Raw genomic sequence first — 23,730 nt, 5'->3', positions numbered from 1 at the left:
AGTGGATATGTGTGCTGCAAGGATATACAACGCCTGTAAAAAAAAAATGCTGGGGCCGTATTCTGAAACGTTCCACTTCGGCGAAATTTCTTTTTCGCTTTTAGGTGTGCGCTGATTGGCTGGTTGAGTAAAATTGAATGACGTCGGGCTCAACCATCCAATCAGCTCATCCAATTTTGTTAAAACAGCCAATCATCGCGCGCCTGAAAGCGAAAAAGAAATTTCGCCGAAGTGGAACGTTTCAGAATACGGCCCCTGAGTTCAACTGTGTATTTCAGTAGGACACATGTGAATTGGTGGCAGACCTGACAAAAATTGTCTGCTGTTGCTTTAACAGGAGGGTTTTCAGTGAGTGCACGACACGAAACATCTGAGCTCAGCAATGATTTTCATTTTATTGTGAAATAAATAAAGCATTGCAAAAATATACAAGAGCACTCAGCCAAATGTGAGCAGGGCAGTCTGTGCAAAGAGCAGAGTCATGGAAAAGGGGAAAAAAAAAAAAAGCTTTGTTGTGGAGAACTCTTTTTAGAGCTGTGAAATACTGCACACTTGCGGCCTGCGCACAATGACCCGCGCCTCGCTATAAAGCAGTTGGCTAGCATTTCGCTTGTATCAAGGTCAGTACAATGTGCACTTTAAAATGCATGCTGACGCCAAGCTGCTCACACACAACAAGGAACACAGAATCCTGACCAGCATAAGTAGGTCTGTGCTGCATTCCAGTGTGTTCTGTACAACATACAAACCTTAGTCCTCAAACAGCCTCCTGCTGAGGTTTGCCTGCAATGCTTGATCTTAGCAATTCCATGCATAGGTACAGAGCCCGAACAGCTTCTACATAGTCTTAGGCATGATGAAGTGATAGTGAATCATGACCGCCTAAAATGGTGACACATGTTATTGGATAAAATTGAATGGGACACAAGGAATACACACAAACATGGCAAACACAGTACTACAGCACATAATCCAAGATGTAATTCAGCATTGGTAGTGCCTGTGTCTACTTTTTGTGTTTGGTTCAATTCACACTGGTACTTAAACATGTTTCATGATTCAAGCAACCAGTCAACCTAACACAAATGCTCCTGTATGCCCTTTTCTGTATACGAATGCTTTACAATTTGCCATAAATTTGGTGCATGATCAATATCATCAGCCTATATTTATGTCCACTGCAGGACGAAGGCCTCTCCCTGCGATCTCCAAATACCCCTGTCTTGCGCTAGCTGATTACAACTTGCGCCTGCAAATTTCCTAACTTCATCAGCCCACCTAGTTTTCTGCCGTCCTCGACTGTGCTTCCCTTCTATTGGTACCCATTCTGTAACTCTAATGGTCCACCGGTTATCCATCCTACGCATTGCATGGCCTGCCCAGCTCCACTTTTTTCTTGTAATGTCAAGAAGAATATCGGCTATCCCTGTTTGCTCTCTGATCCACACCGCTCTCTTCCTGCCTCTTTACGTTAGGCCTAATATTTTTTATTCCATCGCTCTTTGTGCGGTCCTTAACTTGGTGCATGATACAAGTCTTAGTCTAACTAGGCACCATCAGTAATGGGTATGGCGTGGATAAACATGACTGACGAAGCAGTGTTCTAGGTCTGTCCACTCATCACCTATAGCACTGAAATGATGAGGATTGAGACAGAAGCAAGAAAGGCATTTCAGAGCCTGTTTAAAACATCAAGTTCTGTTAGTCATGTAAACTGAAAAGCCATAAAATGCATAAACGCAAAGTGATGTAGCGTTTGCGCTTTCCTATTGAACAGGACACACAGAGAAAAGTGCTGACACAAAGCATGGCTCACCTCATGGTGGAGGTGAACACTACGTTCAGCCACAGTGCTTTACATTATTCTCTGTTATCAGTTATGCAGTACTGCTATTTGATGAAATCTAGGCTTGGGCTCAGCTGCTGCAATAAGAATATATTAGTATGAGCCCTTGAATTCCTATACTGTCAGTTCTGGATTTTCATCAATACTGCAGCCAGAAAAAGGGCTCTGAAATAATGAGGGATCATGAGGTTCCTTAAATGTTGCACCTGAACCCCAAAACATGACTATACTATGTACAGGAACCCACTCATTACAGTATTCAACTGCTCATAGCAACTCCAGTTCAAAATGAAAATATTCAGAATTATCTTCCATTAGTATTTGATGTCTGCACTAGGCATCATTGCCCGTACTTTCGTTTTAATAATGTCGAAGAAATTTTGACGCAGTATTTTGCTGGATGGTAATGGTGCGGTGACACTGAGAGTGGATGACCCTGTAGACCCACAGTCAAATTTTATGAAGCACCATTTCAAAGAAGGGGACTTTATATCTCGGTGAACAGCCCGAAACGTAATGTGTATTGCATGTCTTATGCTCATGCCAATTCCAGCATGCGGGCAAAGAAAATTCAGCTTGTTTTGCCAAAGCAGTTCTCTGTAAATGTTTTGTTAAAGGTACATGGCCATAAAAATGGTGTATGCCCATGATTGCTAGACAATGACATCAAGACAGCTAACTTCGGTACAAGTGCATTCTCTGCTCTTAGTTATAACAGTGGCCTTCTAATGGTGGGCAAATCACACAGCAGTAAAAGTTCAACAGTTCCAAGTGAAGCATTTTGTCTCCCATCTTTGTTACAGGACAAAACAACACCAGAACGCTGATGACCCCTCTGGTTTCTGTGATGAGCCACACAACATGTGGATCACACATTTTAATTAACATGACACAAAGCTTTTGTCAACTTCCTCAAAGCTATTTACTGCCCCTTTTATGATGAGCAAAGACAACAAGAACATTCACAATGATTCCAGTACTCCTTGCCATCTTGATAACATCTAAATCAGACTTGTACACATTACCAAAAAATAACTGATTACAATTACAACTACTCCTTTTAAAAATGTAATTGATTATGGTTACTAATTACTGTCCCACGAAAGTAATTGAGCAATTACTAAAAAAATAAACAATTATATTAATGTTACTTTCCTCCCAACTTTTATTAACATTGCACAAATACAGTAAATAGAACGAGTTGGACTGGCTCTTCCAATGCATCCTCTGGAGCCCTTCACATGTTGTATTACTTCACTAAGTATTACTTTTGAAAATTTTATTCGGTAATCTTCTCTAGTTTTCTTCAGAACACATCTGCAGCGACACTGAAAACTGACACCATGTGTGCACTAGAGAGAAGAGCTGTGTAGTAATTATGTACAAACAACTTGCTCAAACGATTGTGATTACTCAATGCCGCGACGTTCAGGTCTGGGTTCTCTATGAAGCGCAGCGCTTCATTGTTGCTGGGGCTAGGAGAAGGCATTCGTGACAAGGCAAATGGAAAACTGAAAAATCGTATTAGGTGATACCTTGGCATCAACGTCCGAAGTGGCCATTGCTATCGAGCCATTTCAGTTTGTCAGCCTCTGGTGGACCTCCTCTTGGAGCCCTTCAATTGTTAGCCATTAAGACTTAAATGATTAATTGCAACCAATACTAAAGAGTGATGTTAACATTCTTTGAAAACGTGCTCAAATCTGTAATGTAATTTAACATAATGCTACATATTATTCAGCCCTAAAAATAGTGTTCATGTGCTACAATTAATCATGCCATCATTCCTGCCGTCATTCTTCAAAACTCCCTAGAACGCTCACCACAATCATTCTACTTATTCCCCACTGATTCTAGCGAAGTCATCAACATTATACGACAACCAAAATTAACTGGGGCAGAGCCTGATGAACTTGAGTCTGGTAGCATAAAATTAATCACTTATCTTGTAGGTTCCTCGCTCTCACATATCATTAACCTTACATTCAAGACAGGGTCATTTCCATATTCACTCAAGATATCTAAGGTAATTCCAGTATATAAAAAAAGGAGACAGATTATGCGCATCAAATTATCGGCCAATTTCACTTTTATCACTCTTTGGTAAAATAATGGAGAAGTGTATTGAAAAGCAGTTACACATTTATTGAAAGAAATTCAATATCCTATCAAATCATTAATTCGGATTAAAAAAAATTACTTATGGTGCTTTACGTGCTAAAGCACAATCTGATTATGAGGCACGCCGTAGTGGGAAACTCTGGAACAATTTTGACCTCCTGGGGTTCTTTAACATGCCCCTAAATCTAAGTACGTGGGTGTTCTTACATTTCGCCCCCATCGAAATGCGGCTGCCGTGGCCGATTTAGAACAGGTTACTCGACTGACCTCACCCTACTCTCCTTCACAGACAAAATTAAAAATGCCATAGACAACAATAATTTTGCCGATGCCTTGTTTGTGGACCTTTCAAAAGCATTCGACTCAATTAAGATAAACTTAATTCCGATGTCAACATCTTAACATGCTCTTAAAGTTAATCCTTCTCAAACAACATTCATGCTAATCCATTTCAACCACAAAACTCCGACATACAAGACGGAAATAACACTTAGCAATCATTCCATTCATGCAGTAACCCAATGTTCATTTCTCGGAGTAACATTAGATTTCAACTTGAAGTACAAGGCCCACATTGCTTTCCTAAGACAGAAGTTCATCTATGGCATAAGAATATTGCTCAAACCTAGGCATTATTTCACTGAGTCAACTTGGATGAAGTTATCCTTTGCTTTCATTCACAGTCATTTCAATTACTGCTTCTCGACATGGCGAAATACCTGAGGGGAACCTGGGCACCTCCTACTCAGCGATAGTTCAGGGATCCCCCTCTTCAGAGAAGACATGAACATAATAAATAGACGTGATGTTGGGCCCATGATAATTAAAGGAATGTGACTGTGGCAGCCACTGCGATCATGATTTAGGTATGCTATATACGTCACTTGCAGTCTGCCATCACTTACACACAGATGATCATCATCATCACCAACAAAGGCTGGCTATTGCACGTGTCTTGTCCAAGGTCTGTCACATTAATAACAGATTATGTCCATCAGTCTGTAGAAACCTCTCAGGTCCTGTGAGGCTCGTCACTGCCAGATTTGATGGCAGTCAGTTCAAGGATCAGAAGCGGCACTACCATTGGATAGAAGATCCGATCGGTCCAGGAACTGCTCGCAAGGGCCCTCTTCATGTTCCTCTGGTGCCTCTCCTGACTGGACTACTGCCAGCCACTGGATACAAAGGGAGCAAGTAAGTCAGATCGACAAAGTCCTGGGTTCATCTAATCAACAAACTTTTGTCACTTACCTGGAGCAAATTGGGATAAAATATTAAATTATCATTTTCTAATTTACAATGCTGTCCACCAGTTACTCAATTTATAATACACTGTAAAAATTCACAGATACAGGGATTCAATCAATTCAAGTGCTTATTCAAGAGCACATTGCAGTGTACAATATCAGTGTGTAGTATCATCATCATCATCGCCATCCATCATTATGATGAGTTATAATCACTGCCGCTATTGCCATGAATATTGAATAGCTAAGCTCGCAAGCCACGAGCATCAGAATGTGCTCTCATCCTTGACCATGCTGGACGCCGCCGTTTCCTCTGCTCGTCACTTCGCCTTCCAGAATCATCATTATCATCATGTTTTTTTTTTTTTTCACCACTGGATACACAAGGTGAAAAAGGGAGAGCCGGAAAAAAAGCCGAAATTTCTTTGGCTTGACAAAGCTCCGGTCTCCCAGACACGCACGGTAGCGGCTGGTGTATCAATACAATCACGCATAAAATGTTGATATAAGAGTATTTTAAGCACAAGTACATGTAGATACTTTCATGTTATTATATAGAAACTAGTACAATACAGTTGTGTAAAATAACACCCAGTATACAATTACAATCTGTTATCTTGCATATTATTATTTGACACAAACTCAATCACATACAACATAAGAATGCAAAAGCAATATATATACATATATACACACATACATATATATACATATATACACACTTATATATTACACATACACATATATATATATATATAACAAATTTCACAGAAGTGTACAATAAACACAAGTTACCACCAGGAAACCTTTTTTCAAAATGATTTTACATACTTGCAAATAAATACATTGTACTGTGAAATAAGGAGCAGTGGGGATGTGTCTGTGAGAGAGAACGACGAGAGAGATAAGCCTTGTGTCGTGCTCGATCGGCTGTGCTACCTCTCGCTGCTTGATCGTGCTAGTTGCGAATGCAGACTTCATACATATATATATATATATATATATATATATATATATATATATATATATATATGTTAAAAAAATAGAAAAAGAAAAGCTGCTGCTTTCGCGACAGACACCTCGGCCACATAGCCCAGGGCAGCAACGTAGCCCAGGGCATCATCACATCCTCGAAGTTTAGAAGCGCAAAGACGCCCTTTGCAGCATCGAGTTCACAAAGCAAACCCTGTCGCGCAGCCCGGGGCACAATCGCTGCAGCGGAAACCTGTATTCTAGGAATTATAGTAAAGAGGCTTAGAAAATTAAGGCTAAAGCCTTCACCTTTTTTACTCAAGCAAGTGTGAGCAGTGCAATCAACGATATGAAGTCGAAGATACGGACAGCCAAGAATAATTACTTTTCTAACATTCTTCCAAACTTCTTAACTACAGCACCACGGAAATTTTGGAATCACATAAATCCCAAGAAGCGTGACGATAACCCAGCTTCACACGATGACAACTTGAGTTGTGCGCACTCCTTCAACAGATACTTCCAGTCTGTCTTTACCGCAGACAACGGGAGGGACCCGCCCATAGACCCATGTTTGCGTCAGCCTATAGAACCCCTTTCAGTTAGCACGCAGGGAGTACTGAACCTTTTGTTAAATGTGGACACGAAAAATGGAACGGGACCCGATGACATACAAAATACCTTCTTGCGGAGATATGCGGAATGGATATCTAAATAGAATTTTTAACAAATCATTAGAATCCTGCACTGTCCCCTGGGAGTGGAAAACTGCTATAATCGTCCCCGTGCATAAATCCGGAAGTAAGTCCGACGTCTCAATTATAGGCCGATCTCTCTAACTTGTACAGCATGCAAGCTTTTAGAGCATATAGTACACAAACACATAACCACATACTTGTAAAAACATTGCATACTGTCCCCATATCAGCATGGCTTTAGGAGGGGGCACTCAACAGTTACCCAACTAGTGGAATTACTGCACGACATATCGCTAACTATTGACAACCAGAAACAAACTGACTTGATACCATTGGATTTTTCCAAGGCGTTCGACCACGTGTCCCACAAAAAATTGACTTTAAAACTTACTTCTGCCTTAGGTGACAGTCCTATTGTTCACTGGATCCAGGACTATCTATCTGATCGATTACAATTCATACGAATTCATGATGTATCGTCCTCATTAGAACCCGTCACATCAGGTGTGCCCCAGGAGAACGTCCTGGCATCTGTGCTATTCCTTCTGTACATAAATTATTTGCCATCCATATGCAATGTAAAATTTCGACTATTTGCAGATGATTGCATATTGTACCACGAAATTAACTCACCAGCTGACCAGGAGACACTTAATGACGCATTACAGTGCGTTCATAAATGGTGCGAAGATTGGCAAATGAAAATTAATATTCAGAAATCTGCAGTGCTCACGATAAATCGGAAGAAAGAAAGAACTGATTACAACTATGCAATTAATAACAACAGGATTCCAAGGGTTGACAAGCACAAATATATGGGTATAACACTTTCACACGATCTCAGGTTTGAAACTCACGTAGGCAACATCACGTCATCTGCATTAAAAAAAGCTCTTTTTCTTAGACGCCAACTCCGCTCCGCACCTCCTAAAACGAAACTGCTTGCCTATGCTACACTGGTTCAGCCAATCCTAGAATATGCCATAATTGCTTGGTTTCCTCACAATAAGAAACTTTTATCACAACTAGACGCTGTTCAACGTAAGGCAATCAGGTTTGTATTCATCAAATACACACGAACTGATTCGCCAACAGAAATGATAAATAAAGCCGGTTTACTAACAATTGAAAACAGAGCAAAACTAGCAAGACTTAAGTTTTTGTTCCAATGTCTGAATGGCGACATTAAAACTGATACATATAAGTTCATTTCTTTAACCACCACCAGACCAACCCGACATAAGCACTCCCGAACGCTGGTCGAATTCTCAGCCAACTCAAACTGTTTTAAATATTCATATTTTCCACTTGTAATTAGGGAATGGAATAAATTAGACAAAGAAATCACTAACACTGAGTCATTAAACAGTTTTGTATCCATATTAGAAAAAGCACTATTAGCATCTCAGTTACATTAACTACTGTTACTTTTTTTTCCCTAAGAAATAATCTCCGGGCATGTTATCTCTGTTACCCGGCCAGTATTACTAATGCCTACGCTGGGTACTTCTTTTATTTATGACGACTTTATTTATTCTGATTCTGTGCCCCGCCTGCTATGAACTCGCAAGAGATTGGCAGTATTGTAAAATAAATAAATAAAATATACAGTACAAAAATTGCTAAAAATTGGTAGACTAAAAAAATAACTGAAGCACCAAGTTTACAGCTGTCAACTCCACATCAAAAAAAAAAAAAAAAAAAAGATGTCTGCATTTAACCTTTACTCAAAAGAAAGCATATGGTCAATTAAAAAATTTGAATCACAACGACAAATGCAGGAACGAATCACAAAATGCATGTAAACTTTTAAACCACTCAGCTAGAGAGATGTGTATGGTGAAGTACTAAAAGCAGTGCTGTCTACATCGAATCTCTATTGAAAGTAAACAAAGCAAAGTCAACCAAAAAGGTATATCATGAAAAAAAAAAAAAATCACCGCATATCCACGACGTGAATGATGATGAGTGGGCGAAGCACCGGGGGATCATTCGGGTAAACCAGAGCTACGGACGAGAGAGAAAGAGAGCGCGCGTCACAGTAGCGCACCCAGGATCTCTGCCAGGGGGGGGTTAACAGTTTGCCAATACCAACTAAACAGCACTACTTTCAATTTCTTCACGGGAAATTGTCAAAAAATGCGCTTTTTGCGTACTCGCAGGCGATTACGCCTCTTACATCTTAGTTGCAGTACTCAAAGGCGCAAGGAAAGAAAAGGGGTTATACAAAAGGGCGGGTTAACTCGATCGGCCTCAGGGGGGGGTTACAACCCCCGAATCCCCCCCCGTCGGTGCGCCACTGGCGCGTCAGGAACGAACGCTCTTGTGCACCGCAGCGCCCCTAGCTACGGATGAGAGAGAGAGAGCACGCGTTGGGAACGAGAGAGAAAGAAAGCGCGCGTCGGGAATGAACGCCCTCGTGCACCGCAGCCCCCCTAGCTACGGATGAGAGAGAAAGAGAGCATGCGTCAGGAACGAGAAAGAGAGCGCATGTTGGGAACGAACGCCCTTGTGCACCACAGCGCCCCTAGCTACGGACGAGAGAGAGAGAGAGAGCACCTGTCGGGAACGAGAGAGAAAGAGAAAGAGAGCACAACTGCGCCTTTAGCGGGAGCGGCGACTACTAGCGTGGCTACAACGGCGCGACGATGGCGGACAAGGCTCGACCCTAAGGAGCTTCGCCCCTAAAATAATCCTTCGCAGACATATGCATATCCAAGCAACTTGTACTTCGAAGACAGTGAGGCAGTATAAGCGAGTTCACCAACACTACTGAAGTCCTAGGTACTATCAGGTTTGTCATTGCCCCAAATCTGCCAAGGCTTTGCAAATGCTTCGCTATATCCGGTACAATTTCTTTGTTATACCCGAGTCTTGTCAACTGCTTCACTAGATCCAAGCTTAGGACTTGTGTAGTATTGCTATTCGCTATATCTGATGCATGCGCCTGCATGCTGCGCCAGCGTCCGGCTGTGCGCTCTGATAGCCTGGAAAGCCCTAGCTAGCTGCCAACATTCCAACAAGAGGTCTTGCCTTTGTCAGGGTGGTGTTCTCTTGTCCTCAAGTCCTCTCGTTGAAACACATTGGCTCTGAGCTGAAGCTTCCCTATTTCATCCTTGTCAATGTATTCAAGTGCACATCTTCCTGTGACTCCTCTGTCTTGTTTTTTTCCACAGTTGAACCTCACTATAACAAAGTCTCATCGAACATAAAAATACTTCCTTTACATCTGATATTCATTTAGGCATATATATTTGTTACATGCTGATATTGGCAAGAAACATTTTCGGTTGACTTCATTATACCCATAATTTGTTATATTTGTATTCATTATATTGAGGTGTGACTTGCGTAAATGAACAACGCCTTGTGTGTATGTACGTGCTCACACTGTACAAAGAATGCCGCCTCTGTGCAAGACTGGTCCATTCTTCACACTCAAGCACTTAGTGGTCCCAAGGAGAGACCGGGATACAGGCTGCTGTGAGCTCACCTGTGCATTGTGCCAACAGAATCGTGCCTCACACAGCCGACGGTTCCACTCTGGGTAGTAGTGGGCCAACACGGTCAATGCGTGACTGCAGACGCGGCACACCTCGGGGTTGCGGTCGTGAAGGAGGTCCAGCAAGTACGCTGGCACCTCCTGTGCACCTTGCACCAGCGACTCCCGCACAGCAGCACCACCACTGCTTACTAAGGCATCGAACACGTACGCCACCTGCGAGCCAGCAAGCGCACAACCATCAGATAGTCTTTAAGCAAGTAAGATAGGCTATCTGGTTCCGACAAGTATTGCTCCAGCTAACCCGTGTGATGTACATTTTTAGTGCTATGCCTGGCTTGCGTGTTTCTATTAGCCTCTGGCTTTCATACACGTGCCATCAAATTGCTGTAAATGGAGGTGTGGTGTTGCCAAGCCAACATTATTGCTAGCATTTAGGCCACACTCCTAGCATCCCTCTCTGTGAAATAAAGCTGCATTATTGTGATCCTAATTTGCCAGCATGAAATAGACACAGGCCTCAGCAAGACAAGCGGGATATTGATCCTGTATGCATCCCTCAGTAATCGGTTGGCCTTTATCAGTAGTAAAATTGTAGAGTGTATTATACGCAAAATGCTGTCAAAGAGTGGCAATAGGGGGGGGGTTTGATGTGGTGAGGAGAAAAAATGTGAAGGTATAGGATGGGTTCAGCTGACACAGGACAGAGATAACTGTAGGACAGAGGTAACTCTGGGAGAGGCCTTTGTGTTACATGGCACTTAAAAACAGGCTAATGATGCTGATGATGACGAGGGTGTCGTGTACATGTAATCTCCCACATTTTTTTATGGGTGTGATAAAAGGAAGGCGTGAACAGAAACATAAATGCACACACAAAGCGCTTTGTGTGTCTGTCTATTTCTGTTCATGTCTTGTCTTCGCGCAGTTTAAATATATTGCTGAATCATAAAAGGCTTTACTGGCTAGCAAAGTGGTATAGAGTGAATCAATGGTAAGAGAAAGAGTTAAAACATGCACACAGCACACAGATTAGCGTAAGAATTGTCTGCTCAGCTGTTCAGTAAGACAAGCTTACTTCCTGTCACATTTTTGTTCTCAGCTCCCATTGATAAAAGTCACTTGCAATGTCTGAGCGTTTCCCGATTTTGCTAATGAGAATGCAGGATAGGAATGCATGCCTAACAAAAATGCTCGTGAAATGGCACTGAAATGATGCCAAGGCATACTCGCCTGTAGCACTAGCTGGTCATCCTCCTGCTTGGCTCTGAGCAGGCCCGTCAAGTCGGCAACCAGACTCTGCTGCATGACGGACTTGGCACAAGTCTCGCCGCTCCGTGCCACTGTGGCCACCAGTTGAACCAAAGGCACAAGCAGCTCATCCGGCCCCTCAGCAAGGCGGCTACGAATCCATGGTAAAAGTCGGTCCAGCAGTTTCCCAAACGGACCCCCCTCCAGCTGTGCTAGTGTAGAGGCACACTCCACTGCAAAATCACTCTCAGCTGCCGAGGAATGCTGCATGAGTGCAGCACACAGGGCGTCCGCATGGGACATGAGGGATGCTCCACGAGCTGCGCCACTGTGCTGTGCCACAGTCCGTACGAGCCGCAAGAACAGGGCATCTGCATCCTGCAAAGCACGCTCCAGCAGCTTCTCAAGAGCACCAGAAAATAGCTGGGCATTGCGTCGATGACTGGCTAGGCTGATGGCTAGTGCCAGTGGAGCCGGCTGTGGACTCTGGCTTGCCAGGAGGGACCTGACCAACCACGGCATGCAGTCCGTGTACGGAAACTGGGACTTGCACCGATCGTCGAGGCTCATGTGATACAAGATACAGAGAATTGGTGTCTCATCAGCTGCCACACGTCCTTCCTTGACAAGGAGCTGAACGAGCTTTGGGATGAGCCCCACTGCAGACATGGCAGCACGGTGCGCACGGTCAAAGGACAGGTTGAGCAGCAGACGTATCACGGCTGATGTGAGCGGCTCCTGAGAGAGCAGTGGTGCGAGCCGTTCAATGGTCAGTAGCCGAGCCATTTCAGCCTGGGATGAAGAATAAGTGCCAGTTACTTTCTGAGCAATGCGAGTTGATACGCAAAACTATGCTTACAAAAATATGCCATTATATGCAGAAGTAAAAAGTTTGTAAGGTCATGCCATGCCTTCTTTGCACACAGTTGTTTGTTTGCAAAGCCACACACGGTACCTTCAACTTTACATTTAATGCAGCCGTTCCTACCAAAAAACTCCAGCTTTCTCTTTTTGGTCCAACTCTCATCTCCTCATTCAAACACATTAAGGGCCCATTCACACTTGCGACTAGGCAAGGTCGCGCGACCAAGTTGGTCGCAAAGCGACCAGTCGCAAGTAGTCGCAAATGGTCGCTTTTCTCGAAATGCGACCATTTCGGGCCAGTCGCTCACCGCTCGATTTTTCAGTCGCGCGACCGCAGTCGCAGAACAGCTGAACCAATCAGATGCGAAGGAACAGGACGTCCGTATACGCTGACGCTTATTTTACGTGGCGATGACATTTCAAGCAGACGTGAACGGCATATCGTGAGACATTCCGGTTTAGCGACTCGTCGGTCGCATTTGTAAGTGTGAACATCGTTCGTCTTGAGTAGTTTTCTGGACGCCAGTCGCAATTGGTCGCGCGACCTCGCCTAGTCGCAAGTGTGAATGAGCCCTTAAAATGCAGAAATACTCTCTGTGGATTAACTGAACTGATCTCAATGAAATGTGCTGTGTTTACAATAATAAAAGTTAGGTTTTAGTGAGTATTGTGAGCAGATTTTTGGTTTGGGCCCGCCAACCTTTTTCAGAAATAGACAAAAATAGAAATTGTGCATCCATTTCACCCCCAACTCTGAATACCCACAACTAAACCAGGTATTGCTGTTTTTTAACTTGCATCTGTTCAACCACAGACGGTATACAAACTGGATATGTCTCTGTAAGACACCACTAAATTTGCACTCCTTTTATTACTTACAAAAGCTCTGTTATCAATACAAGTGATGCTTTAGATGCCTTCGAAGGATAATCTACCATTTCAGCTTGACTTTATATTTGACCTTAGAGGCACACCTTTAAATATGGATCATCTAAGCCTAAACTCAAGGTGAGCAAAAAGGATTTAAAAAAAAAAAAAGGAAGGACACGCATAGCCCTTTGATGGGTAGTGTGGGTACACTTGACTCTCACGCATCCCCTGATGTTGCTTTCCCCGCATGGCTCTAGCTTCTCCTGTTCTCCGACTTCGCCGCATGGCCAAGCGCCGCCGGCGGTCAGTGTAGTTGCAGAATAGTACGAGAGATGGCGTGAGTGTTGCGTTGCTATCGACACCTAATGACAGGGTAACTCGGGCACAAAAGGGATTAACCAAGGCCGATGCAAATAGGTCGCGAAACTTCGAGCAAAAAGCAACTCAGAAGCAATTGTCACCGACATCGGCAAGAGTGGCTAGGGGAGCAGCGATCGAAGCATGACTATGTGAGAAGGGAACAAACATTGAGAAAGAAAAAAAAAAGCGTTCTTTAATTTAGGCGAGAGACAGTTTGATTCATTCAAGAAAATAAAATTCCTAATCAATCTTATACACATGGGGCGATCGAGGAAAGAAAAGACAACTCTATTTTACGCTATCATTAACAATAAATACCTCATTTTCAGTGCCCACTACAAAAAGGGGCGTTTATGCGCTGCTATCACTTGCAATGCAATACAGCTCTTGAGGTGTGCTGAAAGGCACGCTTGTTAAGGTAACCTGTTACAATACGCCCCCGTCACATGTGTTGTTTTGCTTGTCAACGACTATCTGAATTCTGGTGGTGCGGGTGCTTTCATTGTTTCTTAACGTCTTCAGTTAAGAGTAGCGAGATATAACAGCTAGACAATTGTTTAATTATGCTGTTTTCGTGCGGCTACGCTGGCCGACAGGCTTGGCGTCTGACGATACGACCTGCACTCTACACTTAAAGGTTTCATCGGCCTGCAAAGAAACGATGTTCGTGCAGGCATGCAATTTTGACATCCGTACAACTACCTTTTGCTGCATTGCTTTCCGCGCTGAAATCTCGAAATGCCCATCAAGTCGAATTGCAAGGTATTTGAAGATACAACTCTAACAGCATGCCACCAAAACAAATTTCGCACCTTTGAGACCAAAAATGACATCACTTCTGTTTTTAACGGATATGTCATCAAATTATTTTTCCTTCCGCTGGAAGTAAGTAAGTAAGTAAGGAGTTCCTAGTGCCTTTAATGCAGCACAGGTGTTTTAGGTGCCACAGGAAAAAATATATAGTTTTTGCTGTCTCACACAGCTCACTTTTGTTTTTGTTTGTGCACTGTCGAGTTTCACCACAGTTTCGCAAAAGAACACCCCTATTCCCCACAGTTTCGCAGAAAACACAGCGCCAAGACGAGCTAAGCCAAGTTTGGCATCACTAACTGCTGGGCAGCATGGCGATGAAAACATCTGTCGCATCTCATTGCCTGTGGCCAACGCTTTGGTCACTGTCGCAGGGGCAGATCTGGCTGGAATCCACGCGGTCCTGAAGCAGGGTTGGTGTGGGCTCCACTGTGCACTCTGCGCAGCCGTCATCTTCGCATCAATGTCCAGGCGGTGGCATGCCGGTGTGCACAGTTGGCAAAGGAGGTGTGTGGGGCATTACCACGGCCGGTCTGCTTTCAGTTCATCTGCAGAGTCAATCCCACCGCAGCAATAGGCTCTTTTTTGACTGGACTCGATCCATTTGTGTCTCCATCCATTTGACAGGACAGGCCTAGGAGTTCAATCAAACTTGATGATGTCTGAGGTTTATCATGCAGGTGTGGGAAGACCTGCAAGGCGTGAGCAACTGTTTAAGGGGTACCGCACAAACAGCATGAAGGGTACGAGTCGAACAGTTCACGTCGTCGTTGTAGAGTGGCCAAAGATCCTGTGCGAGCTTGGAAAGTAGTACGCTTGGTCTGTAGTATGCTTTGCTGCCAGGTTCCAGTTTATGTTTCACATAGCACGACAGACTGTTTTTCTTTGAGGTCGCTGTTTGACAGATGTCTGTGCTTGTCTGTGTTAACCATTTTCTCAGTTCTTTACACCATACACTTTCACTTTTGGTTTCCTGGAACTTTGGGTTTGGGCTGAACTTTGTTTTGATAGAGGCGAGTCGTTGCATCCAGAGAGTCTTTATGCTCCTATACCGCAAGTGTAGATACATTCGGTGGCTTAATTTATGTCGGGCATAAATTTCAGCCTGCCTATGTTTTGTAGTTTTGACCTTGCTTCTCGAATTTCAAACGGTGACCAGCCCATTTGACCTGTTATGGCGGCATTGGCTGTGAAAACGTTTCCTGCCAGCAGCCATCACCTGAGTTTGTTCTGGTGCCAGTTTAGGCATTTTATTGTTTGGGTCAAGTATGTTAGTGCATCAACTGAGTATGTTGTTGCTGGGACTGCAAATGTTTTCCACAGTGTGCAACCCACTGAACAAGGGGTGTACGAATGTCAGCATAGGTTCCATACTCAGCCTTTTAGAAGGTTCAATTTTTTGATTATCGAATCAGTTTGTTTTTGAAGATGGTCTTTTTTTGTCTGATATTTCAATTCCAAGGTATTTATTAGTTGCTGTCTTTGTTATAGAATTTCTTTGTAGTGTGAATGTCAATCTGTCACATTTTGTTTAGGCTCACACATTGCACTTTTAGTGTTGAACGTGAAGTAGTCCTCAGCTGCAACTCGGAAACAGATATTTAGAAGGTCTTGTAGGTCTGCTGCCGATTCAACCAGAAGCACAATATCATCAGCTAATGCCAAGCACGAGATTTTTGTATAGACCTCTTGATGGTCTGTTGTTATGGTGGAGAGTGTCGCCTCCCAGTCCCTCGTCATTTATTGCTCTCAGAAGGTTGTTTATATGGATATTAAATAGGGTTGGTGATAACGAACATCCCTGTTTCAATCCAGCTTTTAGGGTGACTTTTTTGAGATTTATGTCCATGGAGTTCAGATATACTGCTTTGTTCCCTCATCACACAGATGGCGCTTAGCCACATGAACCGCCATGTTTTGAAAGTATGAGTTTCTATGGAAGCTTCGCTACCAGGTACTGTTACCTTGGAGTAGCCGCTGTCTCTTTGGCTTGGATTTGGACAGGGACTCCAAAACGTATTTGGGAGTGGGGGGAGGCAAGTATTGTCGTCTTTGTATGTTGTGTTTATTATTTCTTTTCTCAATATTTGTCAATTCTCATTTATTTACATTAGATTTTATTATTTTAATAATTAGTATAATTTCAATGACATCAATTATTAATGTTCTAATTCATTTTAGCCGTATTAAGTTTTACATATTTGCATCTTCGCTCATTCTGCATTGGTATACACTTTAAAAATGGTAAGAAATTTCAGAAGTACTGAAAACCTACGCAGACCACACAAATGACAAAACTGGTTTGAAAGCTGCGAAAAAATAATTTTTAGCATTTCTGCATTCGCTCCCGCAGTGAAGCAAATGTGAACTGACAAAAGTACACAAATGTGATACAAGTAGACGAGAAAGTAGGCACTAGGTACGAAGCTATTATCACAGATTGACGAGCTTCTTGGCTGGCATGACAAGAGGGCAATGGGCAGGAGAGGTTGTCAAAGGAGGCCGAATGCCGCTGTTCCTTCTGCCGTTCTAGACAATAACTTTTTCATAACGGCATCCAAGTGCAGTTCCGCAGCTTTCTTCTGGCTACAGCAATTGCCGCGGCCAGCAAACATATTTTCCTTCCGTTTTATTATTATTTTTGAATAAACCACTTACATTCATTACTAACTACTGGCCAGCAATCTAAGATTGCAACCAGATGCTTAGCTGTAATAGCTAAAAAGCTATATTATCAGGAATTAGTTGACCGGCTAACTATAGTTGACATTATTCACATGTTTTGTGATGTCCGCCAGCACAGGTAATATTGTGCTGCAGAAGCCATCGCGATGTCTCTAAAAGCCTATATTTAAAAATTTTGGTTGAAACAGCTGATTTATAGCTCATCTATCGGCATATGTGTGTGACTAAATTGTTAGTGAAATAAATAAAATAGATCAGCGAATAAGTAACTAATAGGCAAGAAGAGTTGAAAAAAAAAAGAGGCAAGGTAAAATAAAAAGGAAAGAGAGCTTTTAACAAAAGCAAGGGAACAGAAGAAGAAAACGCTGAACTTAAGGATATGCTATTGTATCCGACTGATAGGTTTCCGTTCAGTAGTGTTATCGAAGGCTGGCTGCCGTGGAGCCAAGATCGGGGCAGGTAGGCTTGGTCAATGATCTGGTTGAATTTTTTTACGAGTTCTTCAAGGGCTTGGTATGTACTGTGGTGTTTGATTATTTCAAGTTTGTATTCTGTGGTGTTTGGAAATTTGCGTGTCAGTAGTAGTCTTTCCTTTCTTGTTAGGGGGCAGTCTATGAGCTGGTCATCGATCTTTTGTGCAGGTTTTCCGCATTTGCAAGAGTTGTGGTCAGTTTTGTTGGATCTTAAGAGGTAGTTTGGAAATATGCAGTGTCCGGTGATTGCCTGGCTTGTGTATTATTTTGTAGGGAAGTGCAGTGGCACGAGGGAAACGTTTCTTATCCATTGATGCGTTGGTGTTCCCTCACCGTGTGTAAGTCAATTTTCCGCCAATTTTTTGTGCGGCTGTTTGCATAGTTGAGATTTAATGAAGAGTTTGGTTACTGGTATGTTGAGTGGCGTGCCTTAATTTGTGGCTTCTTAACCAACCAGCCATCGTGCCACCATTGTACGCCCAGTTGATCATCGGCCTTCTGGAAAGCATTGAACCCCACAACCACCAGTTTGAAAATTTAACTATAGCTCTTGTCAACAATTTGATTTCAGCATAAACGCTCGTAAAGTGGGGGGGGGCCCTGCCCCCTCTGGAAAAATGTTGGGGGGGTGACCGCCCCCCCCTGCTGCCCTTGATTCTGGAGTCCCTGGGTTTGGAAGAGTGTGCAGGCTTGTTGTGCGCCTGTCGGCATGCTTTGCAGGACTGTCTCGCGACGTTTCAGAGCGGGGCACAGGGATGGACAAACTTGATCGTTATAATGCGCCACCGTTTGCATGACCGTACAAGCAAACGATTAGGTTTGGTGTCCAACATGGGGGCTAAACCTGTTAGCTCAATATCCTGTCATAGTGAGTCAGACTTCCTCTATTCGTTCGTGCGCATCGGCATGTTCTATTGGTAGCAATTTGGCTAGCTGGCATTGGTGTATGAAAAGTGCAATAAATGCCATTTTGATTGTTTGCACTACTGTGTTGTCATTCCTTTGTCCCAAGAGCACGTTTAAGACTCCACAGTAGGAAAGTGTTAGTACTCTGATTCTGGGGTAGTTCTTGGCGATATGTTCATGTTGAAGACCACCAGCTAGGTGCCAGTTTGCTAGAGCACAACTAGAACTCAAGAAAGATTTTGTGGCACTCAAATGCTGCTGGGTACTAATCAGTTGTGTACATGAACAAGCAAGTGGATGGTAAAGCACATCAGGCACAGGGTTGTCCACTCTTAGAGGAAATACCTCATTCATATTCAAGCATTGATAGCAGTTCAAAGGTGGAGCGGAGGCCAGCAGGCTAGTCTTCCATCAACAGATATCTCCGTTAGGTGTCATATATTGGTCATCTTTTTGTTGCACAACTATGAACAAAGGTTGGAGCCATATTGGTTTGAATAATTCAGTGAACTCTCCCTTGAGTGAACTTCGAGAGACCCAAGGTTCACTAAACTGAAAGTTCACCAAACTGAATATTCCCTGGAATATGGAACAGCATAGGGCACAGCAGACATCGAGTCAAAAGTGTGAAATGCAATTTCATGCAGAGTCGTTTCCTGGTGGGATTGAATCAAGTTTCACCTTTGAGCTTCGATTTTTGTTTCGCTATCATTGACAAGGCTGACGGTGCAATTCTGTAGTCCTTCGCAACGTCCACTTGCCTTTGACTGCTGTCCAGACACAGAAGGATATTGAGCTTGTCTGACAGAGACAACCACTTCTGTTTCGTCGAACTCATTACGAAAGTGGGCACACGGTGCACAAACTGCAATCCTGCTGTTGTTATCAAAAACGCAGTTGGCTGAACAAAACCGATCCCAAAGAAAAAATTCGTGGGGCTGCAACATTCATATCAGGACAGATTACCAGCAAAGCTGTTTAGGCTGCATACATAGGCTGCATACTGATTATAGAATCACAATTTTTTTTCATATGGCACCACACTACACGGACACAAGCACCGCCATGGTCACCGCACCTCCCATCCACTGATCAAGTTCATTCAATTGAAATATTCGCTATTCAGAAATTTGTTTAACTGAATATTCGCTATTCAGAAATTTGTTTAACTGAAAGATTTTTGCATAGGTTGCATAAAAGAACCGCCGGGAATTTTCTAAAAGCTTGTTGTTCTGAAATATTTGTTTAACCGACATTCATACAACTGAGAGTTTACTGTATAATGAGCAGCTTCTCCTAAGTGTGTAAACTTATTGGTATTCTAGCGCTGGCAGTGGCTTTATTTCGGAATGGAGGCCTGCATCTTATACGTTTATTAACAGATTTCTTCAGCATATTATAAGTCACTTTTTCCATGAAGTTGAGCAGATGCTGAAGTTATATCTCCCCAAAAGAGTGTACAACCCTGTGGATGGCGCGTGTGCACAACAGGTGGTTGAACTATAGCTCTGAAAAAGATGCAACGGTACCAGACCTGATTCTCATAGTAGATGGAGAGCTTCTTCAAGAAGCAGACTGCAATCAGGAGCAGGTCCGTCTGTTCCCGTTCAAGGCACTCAACAAGCATGGGCACAAGTCCACGGTTGACCATCTTGATCTCGCTGCGTGGCTCCTCAGCCACGTTGAGAAGCAGGTAGAGGCACACACGTAGAAGCTGGTCCTGTCGGCGTGTTAGCCCCATAAACTTGCGCCGACTACGCTCGTCGTCTGGTGCTCGTGACAGCTCCTCTCTCCAGTGAGCATGCCGTCGCAGCTCATACTCCACCAAATCTAGGCAGATGGAGCCAACCTAGATTATCAAGACACAATGATTATTTACAATATTTTTGGCCTTATCTTTCTTGCACACAGTATGCCATCTTGGTTATGTAAAGAGACAATACCTTATTTTAATATTTTGTTATTATATTTATTTTATATCAGTATTTATGCAAACTGGAGACACCTGTGTATAAATTTAGGTACATTTCTTGCAGTCACGGCTGTTGCTTTGCTATTGACTCTGAAATAATATTGACCGCTGGCATTTTTTTAAATGCAACAATTTAAAGCACATTAGAGAAGTGTTTCCACATTCCATCCCATTGGAATGCCTTCGGAAATCAAGCCCATGGCCTCGCATTCAACAGTAGAATGCTGTAGCCATTGAGTATTTTCAGCATGTACTGCTTAAGCATGGCAATGGGTATCCCCTTTTCAAAGCTCTGCTATATTCTGTTTGAAGCAACACTTTAACGATTGGCAAAGGAATGGGCCCACCTTGTACTCGGCAATGACTGGGTGAAACTGTGAGAAAGTTGAGAGGCAGAAGAAGACGTAGGCCAGGTTGGTGGCCAGCTGGGTGTCCCTGCGGCCGTCCTCTCTCAGCACCCGGGCCAGTGCACATAACAGGGTATCATTGGCTGCCAGCTCGCCCAAGTTGTCTGGGCTGCGAGCCAGCTGCAGCACCATGGCCGAGCCGCGCACCTTGTCCTCCCCTTCCTCATACAGCATGTCCACGTAAGACTCGAGGCAGGCCATGCTGGCCATCGGTGCTGCTCGACCTCCTGACGGTGACGAACCTCCATGCTGGGACAACGATCGGACTCCTGTCTGGGGCTGAGATCATTGACACATTAGTGGCTAGTACACTAACGTCACGTCAAAGTGACGGTGCAGAATCAAACACTGCCAAGAGTGCGAGTTAAGAATTTAACTCCTCTTTGGGCAAAATGGTGCCCAGAGGAAAAAAAACAAAAAAAAACACTCAAATCACAATGATAGTGGTGAGCACAGTCAGCTGTTCACTGAATTCGAACCCAAGGGTTAAAGACATCCACTCTTTAAACATGTGTAAGCATGCCAGGGTAATTGCTAATGCTCATGGACGTTTGAGAATGTACAACCTTATTCATGTTGGGCATATGCAGTCTGATTAAACAAGCCCCTTTTGAATAGGCCTTATTAAATAAATTATGGATACAGTGTGCACCATGCAGCAAAAATTAAAATGCCTTATGCATAATAGTATGCCATCCTGGTGTCTTGATTTGAAATAATGCATAATGTATCACATGTGTGTGTGTATAATGTCACGGACGTTATATTTGTTGACTAGTGCGGCTTGTTGTCACTGCAGGCCCACAAGGCTTGCACACATTAAAGCACAGAGCTTAGTGCCCATTGGGTACAATTGGTCACTCCAACAAAAACCAATTGACACCAAAGACATCCCTTGTTGGCCACTGCTAAGAAGCAAGATGTCCACACAGGTGCATCTGCTATTGCATTTGGTATATATATGTGCAGAAAAAGAAACAAGAACCATTGTCATAGAGCTAATGGAGGTATGATAAGGTCTGATCACAGAACATGCAATGGGCATCACCAAATCACATCGCCTTCTCTCAAGTGATTAATAAAACCTTAATCTCAAAGGTCATGCTTCGCCTATGCCGAAAGCGATCAGGTTGGCCTGCAACCTAGCGCAGACATCCCTTGTTCAACCACAGTTGAAGTCTTCACCTTACTGTGAACGATCTGTATTGTAATTGTGTTGCTCCTTGCAGGTTGGCTGGACTGAGTTGTGCACTGGGTTCATGATTAGATCAGTATAATATATATATAAGCAGTGCAGCTGATGGCTGTGTAGAAATCAACTACACCAAGTAAATTTACGCCACGGAATTATATCTTAGAAGACAGGATAGACATAGACATATCCTATCTCTGATGTACATGTATGTTCAAAATTGTGAAATTTTTAAATTTGCTGTACATGCAGTCTGAAAAATGAGTGTATATATATATATATATATATATATATATATATATATATATATATATATATTACCACTATGCTCTGTGCTTTAATGTGCGCAAGCCTTGCGGGTCTGCAGTGACAACAAGCCGCACTAGTCAACAAATATAATGTGTTCATTGAAAGTCCATAAACAGCGCTGCACTTAATTTTGAATAAGAAAGATATATCAGATTACTAGAACAGCGCTGCATATGGTTCCTTATTGAGAGCTCAATCTTCCAGCTTTTTTTTTATATTTTCATTTTTTTGTTAACACGGAAAGCTCGCGGAATAGTTGAAACGTATTTTCAAACGAGGCAGCGTCCGACGCGTCGACAGTACGTGCCAGCTGTCAAAAACAAAATGTGTAATTATTACCCTGCTGCTGGCGGTCCCGTTGTCCTTGCGCTGCTGGAGGTACGAAAGCAGCCGCTCCACTCGGCCCGTTTGGGATTCGTGCAAGAGGTCGCACTTGGCAACAATCTCGCGAGCCAGCGCAGTCACGTCGGTCGTGGCATTGATGCTCTTGACGCGTATAAGCTTCTGGCAGGAGCGGCTCTGTTCGAGCGCCGGCCCGTCGTCGGCCAGGACGACCGCTTCCACCTCGTACCGGACTACGAGGGCCTTTTCGGTCGGATGCACGTCCAGTTCGCAGTTGCGGACGTTTCTCTGAATGCACTGAGTCACGTCGTCAGGCTGCATCTCGGCGCGCGCCACTTCCCTGCTGCCTGTGGAAAAGCGATCGTACGCGTTCAGGGCTTCGCAGGTGCGATGACGCACCGATCCAAGGCTCGAGCTGTCTACTGCTTTGCGGACCCGATGTGCAGTATAGGTGTGACCTGCTTCCGGAGACCGTTCGGATAATTCCAGCCCAAACAATTTATCGATCTTGTCACGGGCCCATGTTGACGCGTCTTCGAGGCGGGGACGTCATTCTCCGGCTGTTGTAGCAGCAGTGATGTTGCCACCGGCGTGATTAAACGAGGCACAATGTGAGAGATGCGCAGGTTTCATACGCTGCCCAAACGGAGACAAATAAGTTGGTGTTTTCATCTCTAGTTGGCAACTCGAAAGTCAACTGGTGGAGCAGACGTGCAGAAAAAGAAACAAGAACCGTTGTCATAGAGCTAATGGAGGTATGATGGGTTTGATCAGAGAACACGTAATGGTCATCACCAAATCACATCGCCTTCTCCTCAAGTGATTAATAAAACCTAATATTAAAGGTCACGCTTCGCCTACGCCGAAAGCGATCAAGTAACGCCATAGCCGTCACGTTTTAAG

General features: G+C 43.5%; 1 protein-coding gene across 1 annotated transcript; it reads right to left on the bottom strand.

Moving 5' to 3' along the window:
- Positions 1-371: 371 nt before the first annotated feature.
- LOC119431150 (kinesin-associated protein 3) lies at positions 372-23,730 on the bottom strand. Its single transcript, XM_037698619.2, has 6 exons — positions 22,825-23,730; positions 20,925-21,263; positions 20,140-20,454; positions 11,620-12,429; positions 10,378-10,602; positions 372-5,142 (listed from the first exon to the last, which is right to left on the bottom strand). The coding sequence occupies exons 1-6, from the start codon at positions 23,146-23,148 to the stop codon at positions 5,026-5,028; spliced, it is 2,130 nt and encodes a 709-aa protein (XP_037554547.1). The 5' UTR covers positions 23,149-23,730; the 3' UTR covers positions 372-5,025.

Source organism: Dermacentor silvarum, chromosome 10 (genome assembly GCF_013339745.2).
Source record: "Dermacentor silvarum isolate Dsil-2018 chromosome 10, BIME_Dsil_1.4, whole genome shotgun sequence".
In the NCBI taxonomy this organism is placed as follows: Eukaryota; Metazoa; Arthropoda; class Arachnida; order Ixodida; family Ixodidae; genus Dermacentor; species Dermacentor silvarum.
Note: the sequence above shows the minus strand (reverse complement) of the source record. Positions and strands in the feature narration are given on the sequence as shown.